The sequence below is a fragment of the Myxocyprinus asiaticus genome, chromosome 36, assembly GCF_019703515.2.
Source record: "Myxocyprinus asiaticus isolate MX2 ecotype Aquarium Trade chromosome 36, UBuf_Myxa_2, whole genome shotgun sequence".
Classification (NCBI taxonomy): Eukaryota; Metazoa; Chordata; class Actinopteri; order Cypriniformes; family Catostomidae; genus Myxocyprinus; species Myxocyprinus asiaticus.
In genome coordinates, this window is record NC_059379.1 from 38,657,570 (window position 1) to 38,670,206 (window position 12,637).

The following is a 12,637-nucleotide window of genomic DNA, read 5'->3' on the forward strand; positions in this document are numbered from 1 at the left end:
ATTGTTTACGTCTTGTGACTATACTTCTGAAACAGTGAGTATTTTAATGTTAATGGATTGGCCCCATTCACTTCCAGTGCTGTTCACTGCATCATCAATTGCATCGCTACAGTGACTCACTGTAACCCAGATTTTTGCTTTTCTTTTTTTAAGAAAAGGAGGGACGAGTCAAATAAATTTTTGTGGTTATCAATATTATGCCGCAAATGCTGTCGATTGAGCTTAACTTGTATTGAACACGGAATATTCCTTTAAGTGGTTGCTAAGGTCATCTAATTGCTAGGGTCTTCTAGTTGGTCAGTAGTTTGCTAGTGTGTCGTGAGGAGGGGGTGCAAGTAGCAAAATATCATTTGAAAATTGAAAACACACACACACCTGTTGGTGCGGCTATCCTTATGAGGACTCTCCATAGACACAATGATTTTTGTACTTTACGAACTATAGATTCTATCCCCTAATCCTAATCCTACCCCTAAACCTAACCCTCACAAAAAACTTTCTGCATTTTTACATTTTCAAAAAACACATCATTTACTATGTTTTTTAAGCGATTTGAATTATTGGGACACTAGAAATGTCCTCATAAAACACATTTATAGCATTACACCCTTGTAATTACCAGTTTGTAACCTAAAAAAAGTCCTCGTAAACCACTCAAACCTGCTCACCCCCCCCCACCCCCACCCCCCCACACACACAAAACACCTTAATAAAGTGGTTTTATTCCAATAAACAATATGATTTAAAATGCCTAAATCAACCTTAATATATTAAGCTACACTAACAAATGTTTTAAGGGTTAGATCAAGTAGAAATAACACCTATATGCAACAGTTGCATGTAACCACTTCACAGTGCAATGCAGTCAAGTTGATTAATATTTTTCAATTGAATAAACCCAGTTAATTTAATGTTACTACGTAATGCACACTTGGATTACCTGAAAAAATTTTTTTACAGTGTAAGCTTCTCATTAAATTCTGCATCAGCAAAGATGTTAGCACAGTACTTGAAAGGTCCAGGTGTAACATACGTCCCTTTTCTGAGAATAGAATGGTGAACCTGCAATGACAGGTTTGAATGATAAATAGCCAATTACTTTTTCACTGCTTACAACACAGAATCATGCACAAATTATTTCTGCATTGCTGCATTACTGTCTGTTCAGGGTACTTTAAGCAGGCAGCATGTCAGAGACCTACAGTACTCAACTGACACAGTCATATTTTCAATGTGCAAGGAAAGTGTTTTATGTAAAAGTGAGGAACTTATTTGGGATGAACACTAATCTCAATTAGCAATAACAAACTGAATTGTAACACATGAAATTACAATGAACAACCTCATCAATACTTTTGGAAGAAAAGTAATGTACAGTAATGATTGGCCACAAATTTTTTTTATTAAAACATTAAAGCATGTAAAATGCCACAGGAGGACATCTAGGAACAGATAATGATGTGATTACATATCAAGTTAGGAACCGCTGAATAATTTGTTATTGAAACAAACTGTACGAAAGAACAGAGTCAAATGTATTAACACTAAAATAACTACAATATATATATATATATATATATATATATATATATATATATATATATATATATACATACAGGTGCATCTCAATAAATTAGAATGTCGTGGGAAAGTTCATTTATTTCAGTAATTCAACTCAAATTGTGAAACTCGTGTATTAAATAAATTCAATGCACACAGACTGAAGTAGTTTAAGTATTTGGTTCTTTTAATTGTGATGATTTTGGCTCACATTTAACAAAAACCCACCAATTCACTATCTCAAAAAATTAGAATATGGTGACATGCCAATCAGCTAATCAACTCAAAACAACTGCAAAGGTTTCCTGAGCCTTCAAAATGGTCTCTCAGTTTGGTTCACTAGGCTACACAATCATGGGGAAGACTGCTGATCTGACAGTTGTCCAGAAGACAATCATTGACACCCTTCACAAGGAGAGTAAACCACAAACATTCATTGCCAAAGAAGCTGGCTGTTCACAGAGTGCTGTATCCAAGCATGTTAACAGAAAGTTGAGTGGAAGGAAAAAGTGTGGAAGAAAAAGATGCACAACCAACCGAGAGAACCGCAGCCTTATGAAGATTGTCAAGCAAAATCGATTCAAGAATTTGGGTGAACTTCACAAGAAATGGACTGAGGCTGGGGTCAAGGCATCAAGAGCCACCACACACAGACATGTCAAGGAATTTGGCTACAGTTGTCGTATTCCTGTTGTTAAGCCACTCCTGAACCACAGACAACGTCAGAGGCGTCTTACCACGGCTAAGGAGAAGAAGAACTGGACTGTTGCCCAGTGGTCCAAAGTCCTCTTTTCAGATGAGAGCAAGTTTTGTATTTCATTTGGAAACCAAGGTCCTAGAGTCTGGAGGAAGGGTGGAGAAGCTCATAGCCCAAGTTGCTTGAAGTCCAGTGTTAACTTTCCACAGTCTGTGATGATTTGGGGTGCAATGTCATCTGCTGGTGTTGGTCCATTGTGTTTTTTGAAAACCAAAGTCACTGCACCCGTTTACCAAGAAATTTTGGAGCACTTCATGCTTCCTTCTGCTGACCAGCTTTTTAAAGATGCTGATTTCATTTTCCAGCAGGATTTGGCACCTGCCCACACTGCCAAAAGCACCAAAAGTTGGTTAAATGACCATGGTGTTGGTGTGCTTGACTGGCCAGCAAACTCACCAGACCTGAACCCCATAGAGAATCTATGGGGTATTGTCAAGAGGAAAATGAGAAACAAGAGACCAAAAAATGCAGATGAGCTGAAGGCCACTGTCAAAGAAACCTGGGCTTCCATACCACCTCAGCAGTGCCACAAACTGATCACCTCCATGCCACGCCGAATTGAGGCAGTAATTAAAGCAAAAGGAGCCCCTACCAAGTATTGAGTACATATACAGTAAATGAACATACTTTCCAGAAGGCCAACAATTCACTAAAAATGTTTTTTTTATTGGTCTTATGATGTATTCTAATTTGTTGAGATAGTGAATTGGTGGGTTTTTGTTAAATGTGAGCCAAAATCATCACAATTAAAAGAACCAAAGACTTAAACTACTTCAGTCTGTGTGCATTGAATTTATTTAATACACGAGTTTCACAATTTGAGTTGAATTACTGAAATAAATGAACTTTTCCACGACATTCTAATTTATTGAGATGCACCTGTATATAAGGACTGTAGGAGAAATAACTTAATTGTAGTGACTGGTTGATTTAGTCTTCTTTTTTTTTTAGAGGGATGAGTTGAAGCAGTCAACAAGTGTCCAGCATGCATGGGTACTCGTTTAATGCTGTTAAAAAGCATCCCAGGTGGCACTTCATGAAGTTGGTTGAGAGAATTCCCAGAGTGTGCTTTAAAGCTCAAATATAAGATAGTTTTTATTTGCTTAACTTTTCTAATCTCTACATAATTTACCATTTCCATTTGTATTGTTCTATAGTTGTAATGACATTTGACTGATAGTGTAGTTTAATCCAAATGTATTTACCCTAATGTTCCTACAAACCCACATTACATTCTTTCTTCCATAAAGCACAAAGGAAAAAATAAATCTCACAATATTTCACCACATAAAGAATGTAAATATTTATGTTGCCCTGTCAAGCTCCAAAAAGGAAAAAAAGAAAAAGAAAGAAAAGCCAAATTACAGCAATAGTAGTCGATACAACTAAGTCTTCTGAAGCCATATTATAAGTGATAATCAGACCAAAATTAAGTTGTTATTCACAAAAATCTTTCAACTCAATGAGGTGGCTCCCGAATCAAATGTGGCCACAGGACTTGGAACACATGATTCATATTGGCTACTTTTAAGTTTTTGTTTTTTTTTCTTTTCTTTTGGAGCTTGACAGCTTGGAGTCACTATTCAGTTTCATTACATGGCAAAAAGTTGTGTGAAGACTTAAATATTACTAAAAATATTTTTATTTTGTGTTCCACAGAAAAATGGGTTTGGAGTGACATTGGGGTGAATAAATAATGACACAATTTTCATTTTTGGATGAACTTATTTTAATGAGTGGTATCAAAATTTACAAAATTGTTGAACATTCACTTAATGTCTTATCTGTAGTTTGATTTGCTGTCTTTAATTTTGTTTTCATTTAATGCATGGTACTAAAGAGTTATAAAGAGTGTATGATCTTAATCAGCCTCCTTTCAACGAAAATTCTGTCATCACTTACTTCTTCCAAACCTTTATGACTTTCTTTACTCCATGGCACACAAAAGTGATGACACAAAATTACATAATTTTCATTTTTGGGTGAACTAACCCTAATGTTTAAGCTTTCTTCGCTTTTGCAAAGAACACACCAGTCACGTCATCGACTCCCACCTTCATGTCAGGTGGTAGGTGGTAAATGCACAGCTGCAGCAGCTCATATCCGCTGGCCTTCAGGCTGGCACACACTTGAACCTCATCCAGAGGAACCACAGGGATGCACAGCCCCGGCGCGCCCATGTAGAAGCTCTCTCCCAGGGCACCGATGAGCAGCAGGTGACCCCCTTTCTTAAGCAGGCTAGAGATGTGACCCAGGGCTCGGGTGAAGGAAGGCAAGTCAGGACTTACGCTCTCCAGACAGAAAGACGACACTAGGCAGTCTGCTCCGCACTGAGGCAGGGACCCGGGTGATAATGGGCAAGACTGGTGGACATCGATGGGCAGAACATCAGACACAACAGAGCGAAGACGTGCTGCTTTCTCTGCCCATGCTGATGAACTGCAGAGAATATAAAAGATCCAGGACACATCAGATATGCAATAATCAGATATCAAAGCTTTTTTGAAGAGGTACCTCTGTGGAGATTTTATTCCTAATAACAGACCAAACTGAGTTTGGATTGCCATGAAAGTGACTGGTGGTCAGGCGACTTTTTGCCTGCACCACCAACACGTTACCCTTTGTCCTTATGTTAAACGTCATTCTGGTACCATATTCAATTTGTTTTGGAGGATTCCAATTTTTTTTTTTTAATTAAATCAATTAGCTTTCTGTCATCATTTACTCATTGCTATATCATTTAATTTTTATTTTGTTTGTCGTGGGACATAAAGGGAGTTTTGAAAAGCTTTGACTCAAAAAGCTATATTCCAAGTCTACGAAAGCCATATGATTGATTTGTGTGAGGAACAGGCCAAAGTGTTGCTTTATGTAAACACCGTAGTTAAACTTTTAAAAATCTCGAGACTCCTGCCTTCTGTTCTGCAAAGGCTGCGATTTAATGAAATAAATATAGTTTGCATGTGCTGCGTACTTCAAAATTAAATATGTGAATCCGACTCCTCATACACTGAAAACACTTCATCATGAGCATATCACTCGCTCTGTGTGTAGTAGATGACAGAGTGCAGAGTGTCCATTCACTGTGAACTGTGCAGCACATAAAGAATCTATATTTATTAAATAAAATTGCAGCCTTTTGTGTTTTAATAAGTCATGTAGCGACCTACTTTTCCATTTGAGAAACTATTGTCAAAAACTGAAAGGGCTTCACTCAGTTTTCTGCCAAAATAAAAACTCAATTTAAATGTAAAAAAATTAAAAAATAAATACAGTATATCACTACTGTACGGTCATGTAATATTTACTGTAATACTACTACTACAACTACTACTACTAAAAATAATAAATCAATAATAATTGTCTTATATTCAAGCAATATCTCACATCTGTGATGCTCTGTTGTATAGCACTTTATTATTTGACAACAAACAACTCCAATGTTCTGTATAAAAGCACTTTATTTCATAAAAATAATGCAATGTAATATTAAAAATTATTTATTTTTTTATTTGATTAAACTTTTAATTAATTCATTTATTTATACACCTTTTTGATAACAAAATCGAAATAAACTGTTGAATATGGAATTCAGAAAAGAAAAATGTAGTTCATGAAGTGGATGGCCCGAGGGAAAACACTGTTCCTGTGCCTGGCTGTTCTGGTGCTAAGTACTCTGTAGCACCGGCCAGAGGGCAACAGTTTGAAGAGGAAGTGTGCTGGGTGAATGGGGTCAAGAGCGATTTTACCAGCCCTTTTCATCACTCTGGATGTGTACAGTTCTAGCAGGATGTTTAGGGGAGCGCCAATAATCCTCTTAGCAGTCCAAACTATCCTTTGAAGTCTTCTGGTGTCTGACTTGGTAGCTGAACCAAACCAGACAGTTATAGAAGTACAAAGGACAGATTCAATGTCTGCTGAGTGGCAGGTTGAACTACCTCAACAGGCGAAGGAAGTACAACCTCTGCTGGGCCTTTTTCAAAATGGAGTCAATGTGGGTCTCCCACTTCAGGTCCTGTGATGTGGTAGTGCCCAGGACCCTGAATGACTCCACTGCTGCCACAGTGCTGTTCAGAATGGTGAGCAGGGTTAATGCTGGGGTGTTCCTCCTAAAGTCCACTATCATCTCCACTGTTTTAATTGTGTTCAGCTCCAGGTTGTTTTGACTGCACCAGACAGCCAGCTGTTCAACCTCCCTTCTGTATGCAGACTCATTGTCATCTTGGATGAAGCTGATGAATGTAGTGTCATCTGCAAACTTCAGGAGCTTAACAGAGGGGTCCTTGGCAGTGCAGTCATTTTTGTAGAAGGAGAGAGTAGTGGGGAGAGCACATATCCCTGGGGGGCACCAGTGCTATTTATACATGTGCTGGAGGTTAATTTCCCTATTCTCACTAGCTGCTGCCTGTCTGTCAGAAAGCTGAGAGCTGGGTTATTTTAGTCCATAGGAGAGTGGGGCTGATGGTGTTAAAAGCCGAACTGAAGTCAACAAATAGTATCCTTGCATAAGTCCCTGGCCTGTCTAGATGTTGGAGTATGTAATGCAGTTCCATATTGACTGCATCATCTACAGACCTGTTTGCTCTATAAGCAAATTGAAGAGGATCCAGAAAGGGTTCAGTGATGTTCTTCAGGTGGGCCAACACCAGTCTCTCAAATGACTTCATGACCACAGATGTCAGAGCGACGAATCTGTAGTCATTAAGTCCTTTGATCTTGGGTTTCTTTGGGACAGGGATGATTGTGGAGTGTTTGAAGCAGCAGGGAAATTCACACTGCTCCAGTGATATGAAGATCTGTGTGAAGATGGGGGCCAGCTGGTCAACACAGGATTTTAGACAAGTGGGTGAAACACCATCTGGGCCCTGTGCTTTTCTTGTCTTCTGTTTCCAGAAGACCCAGCACACATCATCTTCACAGATCTTAAGTGCATGTTGAGTAGCAGGAGAGGGGATTAGGATGGTGGCAGGAGGTGTAAATGTTTGTGTACTGTGAATGTCGGAGCGGGTGTGGGGTGTGTGACTGGGCTTTTCAAATCTACTGTAAAACACTTTCAGGTCGTTAGCCAGCTGTTGATTCCCTACAGTGCTGGAGGATGGTGTCTTGTAGTTGGTAAAGTCTTTCAGGCCTCTCCACACTGATACAGGGTCGTTAGCTGAAAAATGTTTTTTCAACTTTTCAAAATAGCTTCTTTTAGCCACTCTAATCTCCTTTGTCAGTCTGAATTTGGCCTGATTGTACAAGATTTTATCCCCACTTTTGTAAGCATCCTCTTTGGCCTGACAAAGCTGCCTGAGTTTTGCTGTAAACCATGGTTTGTCATTGTTGTATGTTAAATAAGTCCTAATAGGAATGCACATGTCCTCACAGAAACTGATATACGATGTCACAGGATCTGTGAGCTCGTTCAGGTTGGTGGCTGCAGCTTCAAAAACACTCTAATCAGTGCAGTCAAAGCAGGCTTGTAGTTCTAGCTCTGCTTCATTGATCCATCTCTTTACAGTCTTTACTACAGGTTTAGCTGATTTTAGTTTCTGACTGTAGGTCGGGAGAAGATGAACCAGAAAGTGATCAGAGAGTCCTAAAGCTGCACTAAACACAGAACAAACAAACAAAAACAACAAAAGAACTGGAGAGCTCCATACCGAGGCGGCCATCCATGGCGCAATCTTAGTAATATAGTAATATTGTAGTAACCATGTTTTTTTGTCAGAATCCATAGTTTTAATGCAATTAACCATGGTGTTACTACTGTAATATTGTGGTTACTAAGATTGTACTACAAAATAACAGTTATACTATGGTTACTGTAGAAAAATCATGGTTAAATTTTGTAAGAGAAGGTTAGGGTTAGGTATAGGGGTAGGGTATGGTGTAGTAGAGCGTCTGTGAGACTAAATAAACAGAATAAACACACAGCAGTGATGCCTCTATACTGTTTGTTATTATTTAATTAGGAGTGCAAATAGCATCTAACACAATTTGCACTTAGTGCAAAGAAGATGCTTTTTGTTTCTGTTTACACTTTGTGCATATAGCCACTGCCTTATTTTATATACTTTTTTTTCTGTGAAATTTGTTTATGTTTTTTGATAATTTTGTGACAGCTAAAAATAACTTTATTGATGATGTCTTTTGACTAAAAGTTGTTGAAAAATAATAAATGTGCTGTCCTCAAAAAATCAGTCTATTGTATTTGAAAAATGCAACATTACAAAATACAAACAAACAAACAAAAAGGTATCATATCTGTGAGTACAGAAAAGGAGTATCAGTACTTTTAACTCCAAAAAATGGTACTGGGATATCCCTAGTTAAAATACTTTATACAATCTCAGCTTAAAGGAATAGTTCACCCAAAAATGAAAATTCTCTCATCATTTACTCATCCTCATGCCATCCCAGATGTGTATTCACTTTGTTTCTTCTGCAGAACACAAACAAAGGTTTTTAGAAGGATATTTCAGCTCTGTAGGTCCATACAGTGCAAGTGAATGGTGGCCAGAACTTTGAAGCACATAAAGACAGCATAAACATAATCTATATGACTCCAATGGTTAAATCTATATCTTCTGAAGCGATATGATCGGTGTGGGTGTGAAACAGACCAATATTAAAGTCCTTTTTTTATTACTATAAATATACTTCCAAACTGCCCTCCAATGCACGTTCACAAGAGTTCTTATTCTTCTGTTTTTTGCTGATTCACATTTTTCTTATATATCGCCACCTACTGGGCTGTTGTGCAAATATTATTTATTTATACTTTTCCTTTGCTTTATCCCTTCCTTTTTTCTTTCTCCTCCCTGCCCAGTAGGTGGCGATATACAAAAATAATGTGAATTGGCAAAAAACAGAAAACAGTGCATCCTCTCGTGAACGCACAAAGGAGGGCTGGTGAAAGTGTAGATTTATAGTAAAAAAGGACTTAAATATTGAGCTGTTTCTCACCCACACCTATCATATTGCTTTTGAAGACATGGATTTAACCACTGGAGTCTTATGGATTACTTTTATGCTGCCTTTATGTAATTTTTGGAGCTTCAAAGGTCTGGTCAACATTCACTTGCATTGTATGAACCTACAGAGCAAAATAGTCTTCTAAAAATTTTCATTTGTGTTCTGCAGAAGAAAGAAAGTCATAAACTTCTGGGATGGCATGAGGGTGAGTTACAGATGAGAGAGTTTTTTATTTTTGGGTGAACTAATCTTTTAATATTCAGAGACAACTAGAAGTAAGCCATTCGTTGGTTGATTTCAGCGAAAGATGCTCAAAACATTGTTTGTTTGAGCATCCCCACCAGTCCAACAAAGCAACATTGGCTCAACCATTGCCATGAGTTTGGGGTGGGATTATCTGTTTTTCAGACCAATGACAGATGAGGGAGTGTTTGAGGAAACATCCTGGAAACAGCCATTAGGTGTGTTCGACTTCATGCAGCGCCAAACTTGAAGCAGTGCATGTCGGTTAGAAATTTTGTCTGACTTGAGACGGCGGTCTCACCGTGTCACCGTGACGTATGCCATCAAAGTACCATGAGAACGATTCGAGAGCAGCCAGCTGGCGCAGCTGCTGCAGTTGCTCCAGAGGAGCTGCACAAGCTCTGTGATGACACAGCTTATTCATGATTGGCCAGACTCACAACGTGACAAAGGTGACATGTGTTCCATGGGCTTTGTTCGCAATTGCATACTTCACATACTACTCTTACTACTTCTGCTATGACAGTCAATGGCAGAAAGAAGAGTAGTTTATTAGTATGCCATTACCATGGTGTTTATTCTGACTCCTCCAGTTTGGCGAAAACTCATAAATCTGTGTTTTCATAACAGTACATCTTGTTTATATAATTTTATATTATGTTTGTCATAGTAATATCATGTTTATTCATAAAAAACATAAAAAATGATTAAAATTATTGACTCCTTAATTAGTATTAAAATAATACAGGCTTTTATTGGACTTTCTCCTTGCACACCAGCAGGCACTGTATTTAACAGCACAAAACCTTTTCAAATGAACAATGTTTCTGGTTATTTTATGTAAAATTCAAACATCTGTCTATCTGAATCCCACTTCATCTGCAATAAAGAAAGCAAACATTGTGCGATCTTCCGTGACTGGTGTAGGTTCTGCATGTGACATGAAGCGCAAAGTTTCCGGCTTGACAACTGTTTTCAACTCCTCCCCCGACTTCAACCACCAAATCTCACCGATCGGTAAATCGAGATGCAGTTCAAGTCTAACACACCTATTATTTTTGCAATTCTGTTTGGACATTACACACTTAACCTCGAAAGACTGCATGAAATGGTTTGACAAGCACAATTTCTGAAATAAATCTTTCCTGTGTTTAATGTTGTTGGGACAGGACATTTCGAAGGGCTTGTCCTTTTCTCTAAATAGCCAAAAAGCCTTTTATTTATTTTACAGATTGGAAAAACCACAGCCCAGTTCCAGATGGTGTACTATGTGGACTTGCAGATTTGCAATGGAGATGATGTCATGAAAATGTTTAGTCCATTTTCCAGAAAGAGAGAGAGACTGTAAATTTTAACCATATATTTGCTAAAAGTTTATTTATTTATTTATTTATTTTTTTAAAGTTATTAAACTTTTTGTGTACACTAGCATATAGATGGCCTCAACGCTAACAAACATAGACTTAAAGACACAGAAATAAAAACACACGCACACACACACACACACACACACACACACACACACACACACACACACACACACACTGTTTACATTTGCTTACATCTTCTGCTGGTCAACATTCTTTTCTTGTACTCTCAATTCCCCTGTATACAGTATTTTATTATGGATCTGAACATATCAGTAAAAATTGTGAATCTCACCTGCGTCCCTCCAGTTCACACACATATGTGAAGTAATCTGTCCAGTCCAGACTGCTCTTGCCCTCATGTAGCCAGTTCTGCAGCTCTCTTCGATTGATCTCCAGGAAGTCGGACAGGACGACCCGCTCAAACCGTTCACAGCCACTCATGACCTGGTACAGGGTGGGACCAGACCCCACATCCACTAAAACATCTCCTCTTAAATCATCTGTGAAAGAGAGACTATATTTAAGTGGGCTGTAGAATACCTGGCCTTTTACACAGCAAAGACATTGTCATGTGTTGATTCTCATACACAGAAAACGGAGTTTCATGACGTGGCTTCTTGTTTACACAAAGCCAAAGCCTAAACTGTCCTAAAACTTTATTCTTTTGCTACTTTACTAGCACTGCTATTTCCTTCAGCAGATACAAATGTGCTCTCTCTCTCGCTCTCTTATACACATTCATGCTCACCGTCAGTAAAGGCTCTGTGCAGACAGTTGAGTTTCCATGGCACAATGCTGTCACTGCGCTCAAAGTCTGCTCGGGGTGGAGTGTAGTTATATTGCAGATATGCTGCAGGATCAAAGTGCTGGTAGCATGCCTCCATAACAGCTATCCTCTTCAACTCATCCAGCTCAGTCTTGGGTCTTTCTCTGTGTGCCTCCATTCTAGCTGTCCTCATCCTATTTTCGCTCAAGACCGTATTTATACTTGTGGGGTTGCAGGTTTCATAGGTTCTTTTGTACAAGTTCAGCTTAATTTTGTGTCTGTACATCTGTTCGTGTGTGCTCAGGGGTAGCTCATTCTTATCTTTACAGGCAGTGATAGTGATTTTCTGTCCACCTGAGAGCACTCAGAGCTTCTGAGTTGACCTCAGGCACTGATGACATCTCAGTCAACCCACTGCTTCATGTTTTCCTCAAATGTTATCACGTTCATCTGAACAATAGCCTAACTCAGTCCAAACACAAATAAACTCTCTTCATTGGTCATTAGCTTTGTATTCTCACTATTATAATGACACTGAAGGATGTACTGGTGAATCAGACAAAGGAAACACAAAATAGGACCAGAAACAAGGCCTAAAGTCTTCTTTTTTCTCTCTCCAACAAATCATCAGTTAAAGTTGGTTAACATTATAAAATGTTAATTGCCAACCTCAGAAGGTCAAACTAAACATTAAATGCTGTTTTATTTTATATTTATTTTATATGAGGTCTGCTATTTTTGCTACACTGTTATCAAAATCTGGAACATATTTAAATACAGTTTTAAACCCTGATTTGCATACATTTGTAGTTTCTAGCAGTAAACATAAAATCTTAAATTTACAATGCAGTAAAAGGGAGGACATTATGTGGTAACAATATTCTCACTCCGAAATTGTCAAATACAACTTGTGCATTCGCGACCTGGTCTTAGAATCATGTTACAATAATTACATTTTTGCAAAATGATTTTTATTTGGCC

The 12,637-nt window shown here is 38.3% G+C and overlaps 1 protein-coding gene across 1 annotated transcript; it reads right to left on the reverse strand.

The window, feature by feature from the left end:
• Positions 1-4,234: 4,234 nt before the first annotated feature.
• LOC127427224 (phenylethanolamine N-methyltransferase-like) lies at positions 4,235-11,834 on the reverse strand. Its single transcript, XM_051674685.1, has 3 exons — positions 11,639-11,834; positions 11,183-11,390; positions 4,235-4,756 (listed from the first exon to the last, which is right to left on the reverse strand). Exons 1-3 carry the CDS (start codon positions 11,832-11,834, stop codon positions 4,318-4,320), a joined length of 843 nt encoding a protein of 280 aa, XP_051530645.1. The 3' UTR covers positions 4,235-4,317.
• Positions 11,835-12,637: the final 803 nt, after the last annotated feature.